At 49.9% G+C, this 18239-nt stretch overlaps 2 protein-coding genes across 6 annotated transcripts in view; one reads left to right on the top strand and one right to left on the bottom strand.

Moving 5' to 3' along the window:
• Positions 1-15932, bottom strand: part of LOC144950847 (protein unc-45 homolog B-like) — a 42881-nt gene extending 26949 nt beyond the window's left edge. Inside the window, exons 1-4 of one of the 4 annotated variants that reach the window (XM_078880978.1) lie at positions 15780-15932; positions 4422-4583; positions 3389-3425; positions 1205-1380 (exon numbers count right to left, since the gene is read on the bottom strand). In XM_078880978.1, coding sequence (XP_078737104.1) covers positions 1205-1380; positions 3389-3425; positions 4422-4583; positions 15780-15932 — 528 coding nt within the window. Of the gene's footprint in view, positions 1-1204; positions 1381-3388; positions 3426-4421; positions 4584-6904; positions 7183-15779 lie in introns of those variants that run through there. The other 3 variants (XM_078880981.1, XM_078880979.1, XM_078880980.1) reach the window with 3 other exon arrangements.
• Positions 15933-16060: 128 nt separating this feature from the next.
• Positions 16061-18239, top strand: part of LOC144950849 (phosphatidylinositol 4-phosphate 5-kinase type-1 alpha-like) — a 56500-nt gene continuing 54321 nt past the window's right edge. Inside the window, exon 1 of one of the 2 annotated variants that reach the window (XM_078880983.1) lies at positions 16061-16471. In XM_078880983.1, coding sequence (XP_078737109.1) covers positions 16405-16471 — 67 coding nt within the window. In that variant the 5' untranslated portion in view covers positions 16061-16404. Of the gene's footprint in view, positions 16481-18239 lie in introns of both variants that reach the window. The other variant, XM_078880982.1, reaches the window with a different exon arrangement.

Below are 18239 nucleotides of genomic sequence, written 5' to 3'. Positions count from 1 at the left end.
TCTTAGCTTTCGAGGTCCGATGAGGCTGGGCACATTCTAGGGTGATTTTGGTAATCATAGCAGCAATAGCCCAAAGTGAAAGTGTTACTGTACTATAAACTCTTTGGTTCTTTCGGTAAAGTCAAGTAGGTATGAAATAAAATAAATCACGACGTTTCGGGCACAACACAAGCGTCCTTCATCAGGTGGGAAAGCTTTCCTATCTGATGACGGACGTGACTTTATGGATTCCTGCAGTCACGAAAGCTTCAAATCAAGATTGTTACTTAAAATGAGCAGAGCCAGCACTCACTATGTCTGTGGCCTTCAGCCAGTGTATGGAAATTCCACATTCCCATGAAAAATACAGCTCATTCATAGGATTTCCAAAGTTAAATTCCCACCACGTACGAATTGTATGAAATCTGGTGGAATGGTGGCGTGAGTGGACCTCCGAGACTCAAAATCACAGTCGTGTGTCAAGTGCTCTAAATAACACAATGCTATCTTGCCAAATCCCCAATTCGATGGCCCCTTAGTCAAAACCGGGGTGCCGAAATGCCATCCTGGTTGTTGAGGGTTCTTTAACCAGAGTTGGAGGGTTCTTTAACCAGTGCTGGTCAGTGCGTGTTGGTGAAGGGGAAGCTCAGGGCCGGTTCAGATACCCTCTAAGCCACGGCGCAGTGCACAAACCCACTTTGCTATCAAAATATTCCAAAATATTATTACTTGCTGAAATCCATTACTGGACTGCAGAATGCTCCAGGCGCCTACACTGCCCACCTTCACCAACCCTCCAGGGTGGTAAAGTGTGGTCGATTAACCCCCATGACCAGTCGTGTAGGCACGCCCTCATCCAGCAGTGGATCAATGAAAGATCTGCAGTATGTTAGACAAAGCTCCCCCGTATAGCCTTAACAGACTGTTGGGGGGCAAGTGCTGTTAGAATGAACCGATAAAGGCCGGAACGGCACACGAGGGGGTGGGGGTGGCCAGCACCACGCCCGATCACCTTTGTCTCCCCAGTGGCGATGTTTACACACCGTACCAGGTACTCATTTGAGGCCGAGTTGACCTAGGGGAGGCCCAGGACCGGTTATAATAATCGTCACTGGTGTTGGCCATGAGCAGGAATCGAACTCGGGTCACCGGGCACATAGCGCAGCGCGCTAACCACTAAACTACACTACCGCTCCCCACAAGACAAACATCCACAGGCACGCACCTTTTCCTGCATCTGAATGCTCAGTTTTCTCAAGGTTTCCACAAACGCTTTGTTTTGCGGTTCGATGGACGAACACCTCTGGGCATCTCTGAATGCCTGGTCCAACCTGCCCATCTTCTCGTATGCCTGGCAACGCCGGTAGAGGGCTTTCACATCGCTCTCGTTGTCTTCAACAGCTGCGAAGAGAGCGTGCGTGTCAATCGAAGCCGTTAAGAGACATTGACGTCATGGCACGTTGACGATCGTGACGTCGCAGGGACATGAATGAAGATGTAAAAGGATGTGCACTGTCGTCACTTCAAAGTCCCAAGGACTTTACTCTTTGGTTCTTTCGGTAAAGTCACGTAGGTGAAAATAAAATGCAAAATAACTAAATCACGACGTTTTGCACAATAGCCCTTCTTCGCAGGCCAGAGGTTGGGTGAAAAAAACTAAAACCGGAAATAAAACAGGTGTTAAGTTGTTAAAACATCAAATAGAAACCTTAGAAATCAAGTTCGCATTAACCACACGTACTTGTGGTGAACATGCAAACAAACATGCTCTGATAATATATGCATGAACATCTTATCACACCTGTTTTATTGCCAGAAAGGGTAAACAACCTATTCTTATTTTTTCATACTTTGAAACTGGCAAAAAAGGTCCCATTTTGTAGCAATACCCTCCACTTGTGACTATTGCTCCAGACGACAGATGGCGCCACTGTCCAAACATTCCACAAAGACAGATTCTATTGAACCAGCAAGGCCTGAAAAGTCTCGCACTGTCAGTCCCTTCTCGTTTTTTACCATCAGTGGAAACAAGAAGATGCTCGGTGTAGTCGGCACTTTGCTTCGTTCATCATTTCGTTTTTTTTTATCTTTGCTTTATGTAACCCCTCTCTCTCGCTCTCTCTCGCTCACTCTTTTTTTCATTTTCTTTTTACTACGACAAGTGCTGCATCTGCACGCAGCCCTTCTCGCAGTCCAACGGCCTCCGACGGGTAGCTCATATCAGCATGCAGAGCTCCCCGTCATCTGCCACCGAGCACACGGCCTCCTCCATCACCCACTGCTCCTTAAAGGCCGGCACGGCGTGGGTCAGCCGCGCATGGCGGAACTCCAGCCCACACACCCTGGCTCCGACCAGAGCGCGGAAGATGCCCAGGCTGTTGGCCGGACGTTTCCCCTCCAGGGCCACCTTACTCGCCCTGTATATGGCGAGCTTGGCGCAGTCCCTTCTCAATACAAACCAGTAATTACTGGCGAAACCCCGTACTCAGTTTGTAAATGTTGTGGCTGGGCTCTTCAACACACCGGTGAGCTGTACTAGTGACGAATTGGCCACGTTCTGTTTACGCGACAACCCTTACAAGTTGGCTGTATCGGGTAGTGGCATGTTTCAACGACACATTTATAGATTTATACGCGATCTAACCCAAAAACCTCTATTATGAATGATATTGGTCGCGAAAGACTACGTGTTAAACCGACTAATCTTTATCTGTTGGTGAGCGGTAACTCTCTGCAAGCAACTCCAAGAGCCGCAAGGTGAAGGACCTCGTGCTAAAACATTGGAGCTAGGAGTTGAGGCACAAGCCTAGAAATATGCCATCGCCTTGGAGGCAAGGGTTAGCGGAACACAGATTTGTCAAACCTGCTTGTATGGTGAGGCAGCCAACAAAAGGCAGCACAGCAAATGGGTTTGTGAAGCCACTGGTATTAAACTTTGAACATTATTCTTTCACTGGTGGTGAAAACAGCACTCTGGATTCCTCCCACATACAGACGCCGTGTGGTTTAACCCCATAAAGGACATTATTGCATTGTTAACCTTTCCTCAGACGTGCACTCTAGAAGCATAGTTCAGCTCTGGACAGGACACTTTTTCACTCCTCCAAACAGACCGCGCTACAGTGCTAAAGCAAGCATCTAGCGGCAAAACAAAAGACCAAGCAAGTCCACGCACGCAAGCACGCTCTTGCATTGCGACACGACCATCCGCACTGAAATCACTCGCGACAGGCACAAACACACGAAACTAAACACACCGACACAGTCTCACCCGCACCTCCGATTAGCACGGGTTGGCTACGTACTGTGCGAAAGAAGTTGAACATACATAAACACAAGCGCGCACACACTTTAAGCGTTATCGTTAAGTGCAGTAGCTTTGGTCATGGAATGATGGATGGGACGTCACCTTTAGAAGCATCTTCCACGGCTCGTGTGTAATCCTCCTGGGTTCGGAAGAGAGAGGGGAAAGGAAATGTTGCGTCAATATCTTTTGGACATATTATATTCAATCCAACGCTTGGGTTTCCGTAGACAGTTACGATTCGTAATCGATTTTTGGGTTTGGCCATGTAATGATCTGACCATAGCTATATTTGGTTGTGAGAATTGCTCTTCAACTGACTGGCGAGCTGAAAGAATAATAGGTTGGGGTGTTTAAACGTTTGTACCCGTGACAATGTAATGTGTACGGCTATCAGGTGGAGCTTGGATCACGACACATTACATGGCCTAACCAAAAAAAAATGTACTTCAATTATGAATATCATTCAATGCTGTTCACAATCAATGTCGCCATTGATCCTGTAGCAAGAGGGATACAAGGTAATGCCGATTGTAATTTAAAAAAATTAAACAGATATAAAATATTCTGTATTTATCCAAGGCACTTCGTGAATGATTGTCAGATGGCACAAGCCCTCCTCCAACACAATGCCAGACCCTACTCGAGCCAGAGAACATTGGAGGAGCTTGCAGTGTGGGGTGGATTGTGCTACCCCACACCTGCCACCTTGTCCAGATCTGGCATCCTCACACACTGTCATCTGTTCAGCCCTCTGAATGACGGACCTATGTGAGCTACATTTGTAAAATAACATGGCTCTCTTTACAAGACGAAGCCATTCATAAACAGCCACGTCGCGGGTCGCACTAAGTCACGGGTCGCATCAAGTGAAGTCGTGGGTGATATTAAATTAAGACGTGACCCATACGTTGCACACCACCGCTGCTTTGTGTGCTATGAAGACACAATTGCCCAAAACGTCACCTTTATATATATTTTTCTTTTTTTTAAGCAGTGTTATTCACTCATGTGTCGATTTTCAATTTGAGTCAATTATGCTTGCGCACCGCTGCCAACGCAGCGGCAGCAGCAACACCAAATGATTTGTTTTCAATGGAGTGGGAAGCCTTTCAAGCACAGACGCTCACTCAATCACCTGCTTCAGGTAGCAAGCCGCCCTGTTCTTGTACAGGACTGCCAGGTCTCGCTTGTCCTCCGTGCACGCGATGGCTTTCGTGTAGTAGACCAGAGCGTTTGCGTAGTCGCCTGTGTTGAAGCATTTGTTCCCTTCGTCTTTAAGTCCAGTGGCGTTCTCCATCTGAAACGATCAAACGTGAAAGTACGTCAAACTTCTTCTTGGTTCTTTCAGTAAAGTCACGTAGAAGGGAAGTAATAAAATAATAAAAATAAAACATAATAAAATAATTCTCACGACGTTTCGGCCACAACGCAAGCAGCCGTCCTCAGGTGAAGAATTCTTTACTGAAAGAACCAAGAAGATGAATCCCTGCAGTCACGAAAGCTTTAAATCGAAATTTACGTCAAACTTATTTCGCGCCGGACGTAGCCAACCATGCTAATCGGAGTTGCCGGGGAAGAGACAACAAACTAAACACAAAAACGCATTTCTAAAGAGACGAGTTTTCAATCTAGATTTAAAAGCGCTAAGCTCAGTGGATTCCTAACATCGGAAGAGCGTTTCTGACGGCCGCAGAAGCGTATCTGAAAGCACGCGATGCAGTGACCGTCTTTGTTCGATGGTCAGCCAAACGCCGCTGCGAGGATGACTGGAGTTTGCGTAATGGTTGATGTTATTGTGGTTCTAGATTTGAAGCTTTCGTGACTGCAAGGATTCATATTCTTAGGTTTTTTCGGTAAAGTCACGTAGGTAAAACATTAAAATTAATAAAAGTAAAATAAAATAAAAATCACGACGTTTCAGAGGCAACACAAGCCTCCGTCTTCAGGTGGAACCGTCACAGCCACGACAGCTGTATCAAGTAAATGAGAGATTGCAAGAGCTACCACTCCGTATATATAATGGTTGGAGAGGGGGGAAGGGCCAAGTACGGCACACTTTTTATTCATATGGTAAGGTGAGGCTTAAGAGGGTGAGCCTTTGTTATGGAGAGGTACGGTTTGTGACTAAACCTGACCTACATAACAATAGTGTGAAAAGGAAAAAACAACTAAACATGGTAAAACAAGCCTGGCTGTCTATCAATAACCTGTAATAGTTGTCTGTCAAATAAGATTGGCCAAATAAGTGCGGCAAGCACTTTGTGTGCAATGAAATCTCAAGATCTTTTGCAACACGAACGATAATATGGCCAGCTACTGTTGGATGAAGGTCCCCCCCCCTCGCCTGTTGCGGTTTGTTTCACCATAATTCACCACTTCAATGTAAATGCGAAGAGAAACAGGTGGTCTGTAGCACCAGTTTGTGGTGGTTACCCACAAAGTGCTGCTTCTGTCCACCCTGAAGTATAAATGGGATCACCACAGTCAAGCGGGCCGATCGGCAGGTTTAATTTTAGTTTCAGTTTCATTTATTTGGTATAGCACTGTGAGCCATTCGGCTCTTGAATCGGGTGCAACCGCAACAAACAAAAAACATGAACAAGAAAACATCTTTAAGTGACTATGTGCGAACAGAAAATCCAAGAAAAGACAGCGAAATATTCCAGAAAAAGCACCGTACACCAACGCTCTGTGCAAAAATCCCAGTGGGATGCAAGTCAAACAACAACAACCACAAGACAACTTAGATTAAAGCCATCATTCTAACTCCATACTACAACAAACAAAACATGGCCAAACCAAAAAACTTGTTCGAAATCACCAAAATAAAGCCATAAAAGCAATGTGTAACAGTGATCATAGGAAAGTGTGGTGAGGGGGTAAAGTGTGGCTATTCCCACCTCCACCAAGGCGTTTGGCCAAGCCACATTTCCTCTGACAGTGGCGTAAATGCTTAGGTTTGATTCGGTAAAGTCACGTAGGTAAAAATAAAAATCAATAATAAAAATAATAGAAATAATAATAGAAATAAATGTATTATTTTATTTCTATTATTAATAAAAACTAATATTAATAAATTTATTATTTTATTCCTATTATTGTTATTATTTATTTTTAATTTATTGTTCTATTTCTATTATTTTTATTTTATTTTTAATGTATTGTTTTATTTCTATTATTTTTATTTTTACCTACGTGACTTTACCGAAAAAATCCCTAAGAGTATGAATCCTTGCAGTCACGAAAGCTTCAAATCTAAAAAGTAGCGTAAATAAGCAATTGCAGGGCTGCGCTTTCACCTTGTATTACACTATACAGTATGCAGGAGACGATATTGTAATACATAATAATGTTGCACGTACATTACAACATACATCTCAATTATATTAATATTTTTAAACACGACAGCGATTACTGAATTAGTTGCAGTAAATGCAGCGCATATGATGATCTGCAATGGTCTATCGTTACGAGCGGTTAACACTATCACTCCCGGAACTGCAAAACATTACAATCACGTAGGTATAACGCACATTTAAACATAATATTTTAAACAAATTCACAATTACGACGCAGTATTTGCGCTTTCGTACGGTAAATAGGCGTGGCGTACAGTACCGTGTACAGTGCAACAAACAATTGTTATTGTTGTAGGACCGAGGCTAAATTGGTGGTGTCGGAGCCACGCTTTTGTAGGCCGAGCGACGCGAATCGAAGACGACGGCGACTTTAATTCGATCGTCGTCGAGCAAATGGTGTTGATGAAACAATGAGAGTAGCAGCAGCAGTAGCAGCAGCAGCAGTAGGCCCTGCCAGTGATGTCAGCCGCGTCACGCTCCAAGCCGTTTCCGCCCCCGGGTCTCGAGACGTGAGACTCCGCGTGCCCTAAGATCGCCCCCCCCCACCACCACTCCCACCACTCCCCCCACCAACACCACCACTCCCCCCCCACCACTCCCCCCCCACCAACACCACCACTCCCCCCCACCAACACCACCACTCCCCCCACCAACACCACCACTCCCCCCACCAACACCACCCACCCATCCCTAACACCCACCCCACCCACCACCACCGCACCCACCCACCCCACTCACCACCACCACCCCCCACTCACCACCACCACCACCACCCACCACCACCACCCCCCCCACCACCGCTCCCACCCCCACCACTCCCCCCCACCAACACCGCCAACACCACCCCCACCAACACCACTCCCCCCCATCACTACTCCCCCCCACCAACACCACCACTCCCCCCCACCAACACCGCCAACACCACTCCCCCCCATCACCACTCCCCCCCACCAACACCACCACCACCCCCCACCACCCACCCATCCCTAACACCCACCCTCACGTAAGGCACCGCGGTCATTTGTCTAAAATCAAGTTCCCATCGCATGACATTCATCCATAATACAGGAGATGGGGGAGAGGGGGTTAGATCGCGTAAATATATAAATATGTCGTTAAACCTTCCACGACCCGACACAGCCAATTAGTAAGGGGTTTCTCACGTAAACGGAACGTGTCAATTTGTCACTTAGCACAGCACTAACCGGGTAGTGTGTTGGAGAGTAAATCCAGATGTGGCTGTCGCCTGATGGTGCCGGTTGTAATTACTGGCGAAACGCCGGACTCAGATTGTAAATGTTGTAGTGGATTTGCTACTCTTAGTTTTTTCGGTAAAGTCACTTGACGCAGCAAATCTGGCTGTGACGGTCCCACCTGATGACGGAGACTTGTGTTGCCTCCGAAACGTCGTGATTTTTATTTTATTTTTAATTAATTTTAATTTCATTTTTTACCTACGTGACTTTACCGAAAGAACTAAGAGTATGAATCCTTGCAGTCACGAAAGCTTCAAATCTAGTGGATTTGCTCTCCAACACACAACCGGTGTGCTGTACTAGTAACTAATTGTCTACGTTCTGCTTACGTGACAAACCTTACTAGTTGGCTGTGTCGGGTGGTGGCTGGTTTAACGAGACATATATTTACGCGATGTAACCCAAAAAAATTAACCCGTAAAAACAAAGTTTTTCACTATAAATCCTTTATATGCCTGGCGGCTAGAGTCCTCTCGTCCTCTGGCTTGAGATGGCTGCCACCTATGGGTCAGATGATTGCCTGCCACCATTAAGCAATTGGTAATTAAATATAAAAAAAATCCTAAAAAGTGTAAAGTTATGGGAAACATTTTTCACGAAAATAAATTGTCACGCACAACGAGTCTGTGTGCAAAATGTCAGCTCGATTGGATCACGGGAAGTGGGTTAAAAAACGACCGAAAGATTTGCACGGTCGTAAGCGCGCAAGCAAGCAAGCAAGTGAACTTAATATAAAGGATTTTAAAAACACCCTCTATTATGGATGATATTGGTCGCGAAAGCCCCCACTAGATATTAAACTGACATCACATTCATACCCCGCTCTATTTAAGACCGACACAGGAACATTTCTCCAACACACAACCGGTGGTGCTGAACTAGTAACGATAACGAGAACATCTTCTTGGTTCTTTCGGTCAAGTCACGTAGAAGGGAAATAATAAAATAATAAAAATAAAACACAATAAAATAATTCTCACGACGTTTCGGCCACAACGCAAGCAGCCGTCCTCAGGTGAAGACCAGGTCTGTCGGGGAGACAGCGTCTGAATGAAACAACACCACGCTTGGAGCGTATATTTAAGCGTCTCCCCGACAGACCTGAGGACGGCTGCTTGCGTTGTGGCCGAAACGTCGTGAGAATTATTTTATTATGTTTTATTTTTATTATTTTATTATTTCCATTCTACGTGATAACGAGAACGTTGCAAGGAGTTAATGTCTTCCTTCCGAGCTATGCACTTTTAAATCCAGATTGAAAACTAATTCCTCTAGAATTTATGTTTGTGTTTAGTGTGTTGTTCTTCCCCCCGCACCTCCGATTAGCACGCTTGGCTACGTACGGTGCGAAAGAAGTTAAACATAAGTTGAACGCCAGGGCCCTAAGTGCGCACAGGGAAAGCTTACCACGAGGCCCCTGGGTGTTTATAGCGTGAGCTGACCACGAGTGCCCCCCCCCAGACCCCTTAGTGCTTACAATGTGAGGGGCCCCCAAACTCCCTTGGTGTTTAAAACGTGAGCTAACCACTAGGGCCCCCCTAGACCCCTTAGCGCTTACAATGTGAGGGCCCCCCAAACCCCGTGGTGTTTAAGTGTATTAAGCATTTAACGATGCATTCATGAATTGATTCAAACCAATTGGCACACTCACGATACATGCATTGAGCCGTGTGTATAATAATCATTTTTGTCCCAAAGCAACAAAAATATTCCAATTCAAAACTGTTCGTGCCAATTTAATATCTGCCGAGGTACAACAGCACGCGTCGGTAAATATTTATTGTGTGCTGTGCAGAAGCTCCATCTTTATTCTAAACATTACCACTGAATGTGTGTGATTATATCAGAATCCTCTTGGTGTGTAGACATCAAAGGGGGTATGTTTTTTTTTTAATACACGCTGTCTAGTTTAATTGCAGGCATATGTGAGATTGGCTTTGGAATCATACGATACGTTTGGCTGGCTCGTTTCGCACTTTTTTTCTGCACGTGTGCTGTTAACTTAAAATTTCCAGCGTGTAAACACGTGGCCTTGTTAGGTCAGGATCGCATTGAGCAGTGTGGCTCATGACCATATTCAGCGTTGTATTTAAATGTTACTTTCTCCCAGTAGTATTCCCGTTTGGCATCAGAAGTGATGTCTAACCTTCTCAAATCACACGCAATGGAACTGATCTTGTCACATCTAAGAAAGCTCAACGGATGTTGAGCCTGGATAATGGCTGGGGCGATAATCATTGATAAAAAAAATAACAGGTGTTATAGGCTGCACGGGGGTCTACGTTCCAGGACACAGAAGGTAATACAAACAAAACCAATTGTTGTTCTGTACAGTCAGTGCCGGATTACCCTAGTAGCAAAAGTAGCTACATATGCTACGGGTCCCCGCACTTTCAAGGGCCCCGCGCTAAATGCTTTCAAGCTATCAATTCCGGTTCAGTTGTTCTGCACTTGCTCTATTACTATAGTACTATACTGCCTTCAACTTTTATGAACGACTGGGTGTTTAAGGTTAGCGATTTGTCGTGTTATCTGGCTGTATAGCAAATGAAAAAATACAATTACTTTACTATGCAAGTAAAAAAATGTATGTGTTTTAATATTTATTTAGGGCCCCTTTATAACACCATGCTACAAGCCCTGCTCTAGTTTCATCGGGCGCTGTGCGCAGAGATTCTATACACCCACGTCTACGCAGCTCACCAATCTGCTGAGTAAAACTTGGGGAAAAGTGTCAAGTAACTCCTGCGCTGTTATACATCGTATCGTAAAATCATACCGATGCGATAATATATAATGATAATATATTAAACGGCCGCGCAGCGGTTAATGCGTTGCACCATGAAATCTGTCCACCCGAGTTTGATTCTCGACCAAGGCTATAGCAACATTTTGCCCGAAGATGCTGGATGTAATTTCCAGCGAAACGTCGTACTAAGCAAATTGTAAATGTTGTGCATCCACTCTTCAACACACCGGTGGGCTAAAGTAGTGAACTATTTGTCTTTTGTCAACGTGAAACATTTTTTTACCGATTTGTCGTGTCGGATGGTGGAGGGTTGCGACACATTTATAAATAACGCGATTTAACCCAAAAACTTATGTTATGAATCATCGTATGCCGTAGCCTCTCACACGGACTAAATATACTGGTTGGAACCTCCTGGTTATACCAGCCCACAGGGGATTATTGTGTCCGTGCGTCATGCAGGGAGGGGCTGGGTGGGGAGGGAGGGGCTGGGTGGGCTGGGTGGGGAGGGTGGGGAGGGGCTGGGTGGGGAGGGTGGGGAGGGGCTGGGTGGGGGGGGTAGGGAGGGGCTGGTCACCCCGTGGTGCCCTTATAAAACTCAACGTTTAACCTACTCACCTCGGCTTGTGCCCGCCCTCACAGTCGGCCATATTTGCGGAATACACCACGCCGCCGTTGACCCTGGCAATTGACCGAGCAACCCAACGTTCCTACCAGCTCCCTCCGCAGGAATGTGTTCATTCACCTCCGACGTCAGCTGCCAGAGTCATCATCGGTGGCAACGTCTCTTCCCTGGCGCTGAGAGATCGACATCGAGTTTGGTGGTCTACGACTCATAGACGGTGTTTGACTTTTATATTTGGAGGGGGGGGGGGTTTGCTTTGTCTCTAACATTAGGCATCGCACGTGCATAGCCATTTATATTAATTGTAAACTACGCTCCAACTAAGATGGCACGTGTTCTGTTTCCTTCTCTAAACTTTCAGAGGGGCATGTCACCTCCTACCAGAAGTCTCAAGGTCTGGGATGTAACAGCGCCGCCCTTGCCTCCACAAATTATAAATCAGAGGCATGTGCCACCACGCCCTGTTAAAATCTACATGTTTTGTTTAAACCGTGCACATTTTGAAACAGGTGAGTGATTGGTGGCACCTGCGTCATCGTAGGGCAATGACGCAATGAATTCCGGCACACTCCCTCCAAGACATACAATGGCATGCGTCTGGTTGATAGCTGGCACTACTACATTTAGATGATTTGGCTGTTATAAATATCCATATTATAAACCACCTCGTTGAGTTATCATTTATGGCCAGATCGCTTCTGAAAAATAAGCTAATAGCTTAATGGCCTTCACCTGCTAAGATAAAAAAAACATATTCTTGGTTCTTTCGGTAAAGTCACGTAGAAGGGAAACAAGAAACATATAAAACAATAAAATTCTCACGACGTTTCGACTGCAACACAAGCAATCATCATTGATGATTGCTTGTGTTGCAGTGACTTTACCGAAAGAGCCAAGAATATGAATCCCTGCAGTCACTAAAGCTTAAAATCAAAATAAAAAAACACGTGTTTTTTTTAGCGATTTGCATACCTTTCCTATACTTTACATACTCCTAACGTGTGTTCGTATTTTTGTTGTAACATTCTGACCCGCCCCTACTGGGCATCTGTGAAAAAGAGCTCCATGGCTCATCGGATTTCTCCAGGGTAAAAACACATTCCTGCGTAGGGAGCTGGTAGGAACGTTGGGTTGCTCAGTCAATGGCCAGGGTCACAGGCGGCGTGGTGTATTCCGCAAATATGCCCGACTGTGAGGGCGGGCACAAGCCGGCGTGAGTAGGTTAAACGTTGAGTTTTATAAGGGCACCACGGGGTGACCAGCCCCTCCCCACCCAGCCCCACCCTTCCCACCCCCCACCCAGCCCCTCCCCACCCTCCCCACCCAGCCCCTCCCCACCCAGCCCCTCCCTGCACGACGGACGGACACAATAATCCCATGTGGGCTGGTGTAACCAGGTTCCTACCAGTATAACCTCTTACCACGGAAACTCTCTCTCCCATGACGTCACACACCTGGAGGGGGGGGGGGGTCAGACATCGGTGTGACGATGTGTTACGAGGGGGGAGGATTGAGAAACGTGACGTCACATCAAAATGCGCAACTTTAAATAAATATAGACAACACGTTCTGCTTAATTAAATAGACTTTTATTAAATGTTTTCTCCTACAACATCAGAGTGCAGCGCCACGTTAAATACGCACTACAATGACAATAGTTTAAAGCGATTTGAAGCATGTTTAATTTTTTGGGGGGGAGGGGGCAGAGCTTTGTGACGTCATATTTGAGGGGGGGGTCTGACTTTTTGTGACGCCTTGTGACGAGGGGGGGGTGTAAAAAAATCGTCCAAAATCGCGTGACGTCATTTATGGACGGCCCCTAAACCCTCTGACCGGACAATAGCACTCCAGACACCCTCCATCGAATACAACAGCACGCGTCTAGAGGTAAACCCTCTGATCTGACAGCTCCAATTCAGACACAACCCCCTGTACCTTTATTATTTGGTTCTTTCGGTTAAGTCACGTCTAAAGATAAAATAACAAATTAAATTAAATAATAGAATACGACGTTTCGATTGCAACACAAGCAATCATCATCAGGTATAATGAAATAGCGACATAAAATCTAACCAGAAAACTATAGACAGACCTTCTTCTTGGTTCTTTCGGTAAAGTCACGTAGAAGGGAAATAATAAAATAATAAAAATAAAACATAAGAAAATAATTCTCACGACGTTTCGGCCACAACGCAAGCAGCCGTCCTCAGGTGAAAACCAGGTCTGTCGAGGCGCCTCGAAACCTCGTGAGAATTATATTTTATTGTTTTTTTTATTTTATCATTTCCCTTCTACGTGACTTTACCGAAAGAACCAAGAAGATGAATCCCTGCAGTCACGAAAGCTTTAAATCGAAATTTAAACCCTCTGTACATTAACCACACGTCGAGGTAAACCCTCTGATCTGACAGCTCCAATTCAGATACAACCTGTACATGAACCACGCGTCTAGAGGTAAACCCTCTGACCTGACAGCACTAATTCAAATACATCCCCCTGTACATTGGCCATGTGTTTAGAGGTAAACCCTCTGATCTGACACACACGCACACCCTTTAACAACCGGCCCACAATCCTAACACAGTCCATCGGCAATCTTGATTTGAAGCTTTCGTGACTGCAGAAATCAATACTCTTTGGTTCTTTCGGTAAAGTCACGTGGGTAGAAAAATAAAATAAATCCTCACCAAAGGCGACATCGTCGACCCAGACGTGAGTGAGACTAACAACGTGGAGTTCTTTTAGAAGGTTACAAACAAAAAATACAAAAACACTCCGAGCCCTGACAACCACCCACCTCAAACCCCCCCCCCCTCGTCCCCCCCAGCCCCCCTCCCCTCGTCCCCCCCAGCCCCCCCCACTCGTCCCCCCCAGCCCCCCCCCCTCGTCCCCCCAGCCCCCCCCACTCGTCCCCCCAGCCCCCCCCCTCGTCCCCCCATCTCCCTCCCCTCGTCCCCCCAGCCCCCCCCCTTGTCCCCCCAGCCCCCCCCCTCGTCCCCCCAGCCCCCCCCCACTCGTCCCCCCAGCCCCCCCCCCTCGTCCCCCCAGCCCCCCCCACTCGTCCCCCCAGCCCCCCCCTCGTCCCCCCAGCCCCCCCCCACTCGTCCCCCCATCCCCCTCCCCTCGTCCCCCCAGCCCCCTCCCCTCGTCCTCCCAGCCCCCCCCCCCTCGTCCCCCCAGCCCCCCCCTCGTCCCCACCAGCCCCCCCCCACTCGTCCCCCCAGCCCCCCCCCTCGTCCCCCCAGCCCCCCCCCACTCGTCCCCCCAGCCCCCCCCCTCGTCCCCTCAGCCCCCCCCCCACTCGTCCCCCCAGCCCCCCCCTCGTCCCCCCATCCCCCTCCCCTCGTCCTCCCAGCCCCCCCCCTCGTCCCCCCCAGCCCCCCCCTCGTCCCCCCAGCCCCCTCCCCTCGTCCCCCCAGCTCCCCCCTACTCGTCCCCCCAGCCCCCCCCACTCGTCCCCCCATCCCCCTCCCCTCGTCCCCCCAGCCCCCCCCACTCGTCTCCCCCAGCCCCCTCCCCTCGTCCCCCCAGCCCCCCCCCACTCGTCCCCCCAGCCCCCTCCCCTCGTCCCCCCAGCCCCCCCCACTCGTCCCCCCAGCCCCCTCCCCTCGTCCCCCCAGCTCCCCCCTACTCGTCCCCCCAGCCCCCCCCTCTCGTCCCCCCAACCCCCCCCCCCCACTCGTCCCCCCAGCCAGCCCCTCCCGCCACACAACACGTGACCACGCCGGTGACGCACGGCGTCCGCATCCCCAGGAAGGGAAAAGGGAGGCACCACCACCACCACCATCCTCCTCCTCCATCATCATCATCAGCCAGCGTTGTAAGAGCAGCAGCAGCAGCTGAGGCCAGCGAGACCCCCCCACTAACCACCACCATCCTCCTACAGCAGCTGAGACCAAGAGAGACCCCCCCCTCACTAAACAACAACCACCATCACCATCATCCTGCAGCAGCAGCAGCAGCCAGCGTTGTTAGAGCAGCAGCAGCTGAGAGCCCCCTCCACCCCACTAACCAACCACCCACCACCACCCTCCACCCACCCACCACCCGTCACCACCACCTACCCATCACCACCACCTACCCACCACCACCCTCCACCCACCACCACCCTCCACCCACCACCACCCTCCACCCACCACCACCCTCCACCCACCACCACCCTCCACCCACCACCACCCTCCACCCACCACCACCCTCCACCCACCACCACCCTCCACCCACCACCACCCTCCACCCACCACCACCCTCCACCCACCTACCCACCACCACCCTCCACCCACCTACCCACCACCACCCTCCACCCACCTACCCACCACCACCCACCCACCACCACCCTCCTCTAGACCCGGGCCCCACAGTAAACGCCGCTTCGTCACCCTCCAGCCGAGCTCAGCTTTCGTCAGTCGGCCTTCTGCCGGCGTTGTTGGGACGGCGAAACAACAACAACAGCCAACAACAACAACAGCGGCGGTGGTGGTGGGAGTGATCGCTCATGCCGCCTTACTGATCGCTCCCTCCTCCTCTCTCGCTTGTCAGCCCGTGGTGGCGCTGCGGCTGCTGCTGTTGTTGTTGCTTCTTCCTCATCATCATCCTCCTCCTGCCGCTGTTCGCACCCCGCCCTACCGACTGCCTCTGTCACCATCATCACCACTACCATCACCACTACCGACTGCCGCTGTTACCATCACCGCCACCACCATTAATCTGACAGTACCAATTCAGCATCACCACCACTACCACCATCACCACCACCACTACCGACTGCCGCTGTTACCACCACCACCATCACTACCACTACGGACTGCCGCTGTCACCACCATCACCACCACCACCACCACGGACTGTCACCGCCACCACCACCGCCCCTACCGACGCCGCGGGTTGACCGGGGTGGTCTGACAAAGGCCGGCGGAGGGAGGGAGGAGGGTGGAGGAGGTTTGGTGGTGGTGGTCGCGGAGAGAAGGAGGAGGAGGGGGACAAGACGGGTCCAAGTTGCGCGTCTCTCTCTCTGCTGAAGAAGCAGAAGAAGAAGAAGCTCCGGCAGCCATCCACACGACAACAACAACGACGACAACCACCACCCCACAGACGCAGACACGAGGAGGAGGAGGAGGCCGGGCTGAGTCGTAATGGCGGCGGCGGAGGCAGTGGAGCTCGCCCTGAGCGACGCCGCCCGTGCTGCTGCTGCTGCTGGCGGTGAGGATGGTGAGGATGGTGGGGGTGGTGGGGGTGGTGAGGGTGGTGAGGGTGAGGATGGTGAGGGTGGTGGGGGTGGTGGGGGTGGTGAGGATGGTGAGGGTGGTGGGGGTGGTGAGGGTGAGGATGGTGTGGGTGGTGGGGGTGGTGAGGATGGTGAGGGTGGTGGGGGTGGTGAGGGTGAGGATGGTGAGGGTGGTGGGGATGGTGAGGATGGTGAGGATGGTATGGATGGTGAGGATGGTGGGGGTGGTGAGGATAATGATGGTGGGGATGGTGAGGGTGGTGATGGTGAGGGTGGTGGGGGTGGTGAGGATGGTGAGGATGGTGGGGGTGGTGGGGGTGGTGAGGATGGTGGGGATGGTGAGGGTGGTGAGGGTGGTGGGGGTGGTGAGGGTGGTGGGGGTGGTGGGGGTGGTGAGGATGGTGGGGGTGGTGAGGATGGTGGGGGTGGTGAGGATGGTGGGGGTGGTGAGGATGGTGGGGGTGGTGAGGATGGTGGGGGTGGTGAGGATGGTGGGGGTGGTGAGGGTGGTGGGGGTGGTGGGGGTGGTGAGGGTGAGGGTGGTGGGGGTGGTGAGGATGGTTGAGGGTGGTGGGGGTGGTGAGGATGGTGAGGGTAGTGGGGGTGGTGAGGGTGAGGATGGTGGGGGTGGTGAGGATAATGATGGTGAGGGTGGTGATGGTGAGGATGGTGGGGGTGGTGAGGGTGAGGATGGTGGGGGTGGTGGGGGTGGTGAGGATGGTGAGGATGGTGAGGATGGTGGGGGTGGTGAGGATGGTGGGGATGGTGAGGATGGTGAGGGTGGTGGGGGTGGTGGGGGTGGTGAGGGTGGTGGGGGTGGTGGGGGTGGTGAGGGTGGTGAGGATAATGATGGTGAGGGTGGTGAGGGTGGTGAGGATAATGATGGTGAGGGTGGTGAGGATAATGATGGTGGGGATGGTGAGCGTGGTGGGGGTGTTGAGGATGGTGGTGGTGGTCCGGGTGATGAGACTGGTGACGATTATCTGAGCCGGTCCTGGGCCTCCCACAGGTCGACTCGGCCTCAAATGAGTAACCTGGTGCGGTGTGTAAAAAAACAACCCATCGCCACTGGGGAGACAACGGCGGCCGGGCGTGGTGTTGGCCACCCCCACCCATCAGATGTGCCGTGCCGGCCTTGATAGGTGCTGCTACTCGCTAACATCACTCCCTCCCTACAGTCTTGTTGTTGAAGGCTACGGGGGGGGGCGGGCATCTACGCCTCGTCTTGAGCATGCTTGTTGTCGTGCTTTGTGGGATGGTGAGGTGTGGTTGGTAAATAGTGAATAGTGATCGTGTAGTGGTCGTGATGGATGAGAAACCATTGGGTGGTTTTAAGAGAGAGACAACATCGGGGTGATGTCACATGTGAATTCTTAGGGCCTCCGGGGAGACTGGGAGACTTTGAGTGGATTCATCATCACCACCATCATCACGTGGAAATGTCGATGGAAAGTGGGCAGCACCCATCCCATAATCGTGATTAACTTCATGAAATTGACCCAACACTGTTTAGCATTTAAAACTAGCAAACACGCACCACATTTGGTGACCGTCCGTCCCTATGGATGTGGAAACCAGCCAGTAAAAACTTTCTTTTATAATATAGTAATGATAATTAATGATCATCACAATGGCACGTGGGAAACTTACATCGTCATAATCTATATAACATCCTCATCTCTGTCATTGCCACCACCGCCAGCATCACCATCTGTCATTTCCAACATCACCACTTTTAATTAT

Source organism: Lampetra fluviatilis, chromosome 59, assembly GCF_964198595.1.
Source record: "Lampetra fluviatilis chromosome 59, kcLamFluv1.1, whole genome shotgun sequence".
Lineage (NCBI taxonomy): Eukaryota > Metazoa > Chordata > Hyperoartia > Petromyzontiformes > Petromyzontidae > Lampetra > Lampetra fluviatilis.
This window is presented reverse-complemented; position numbering and strand designations above follow the sequence as displayed.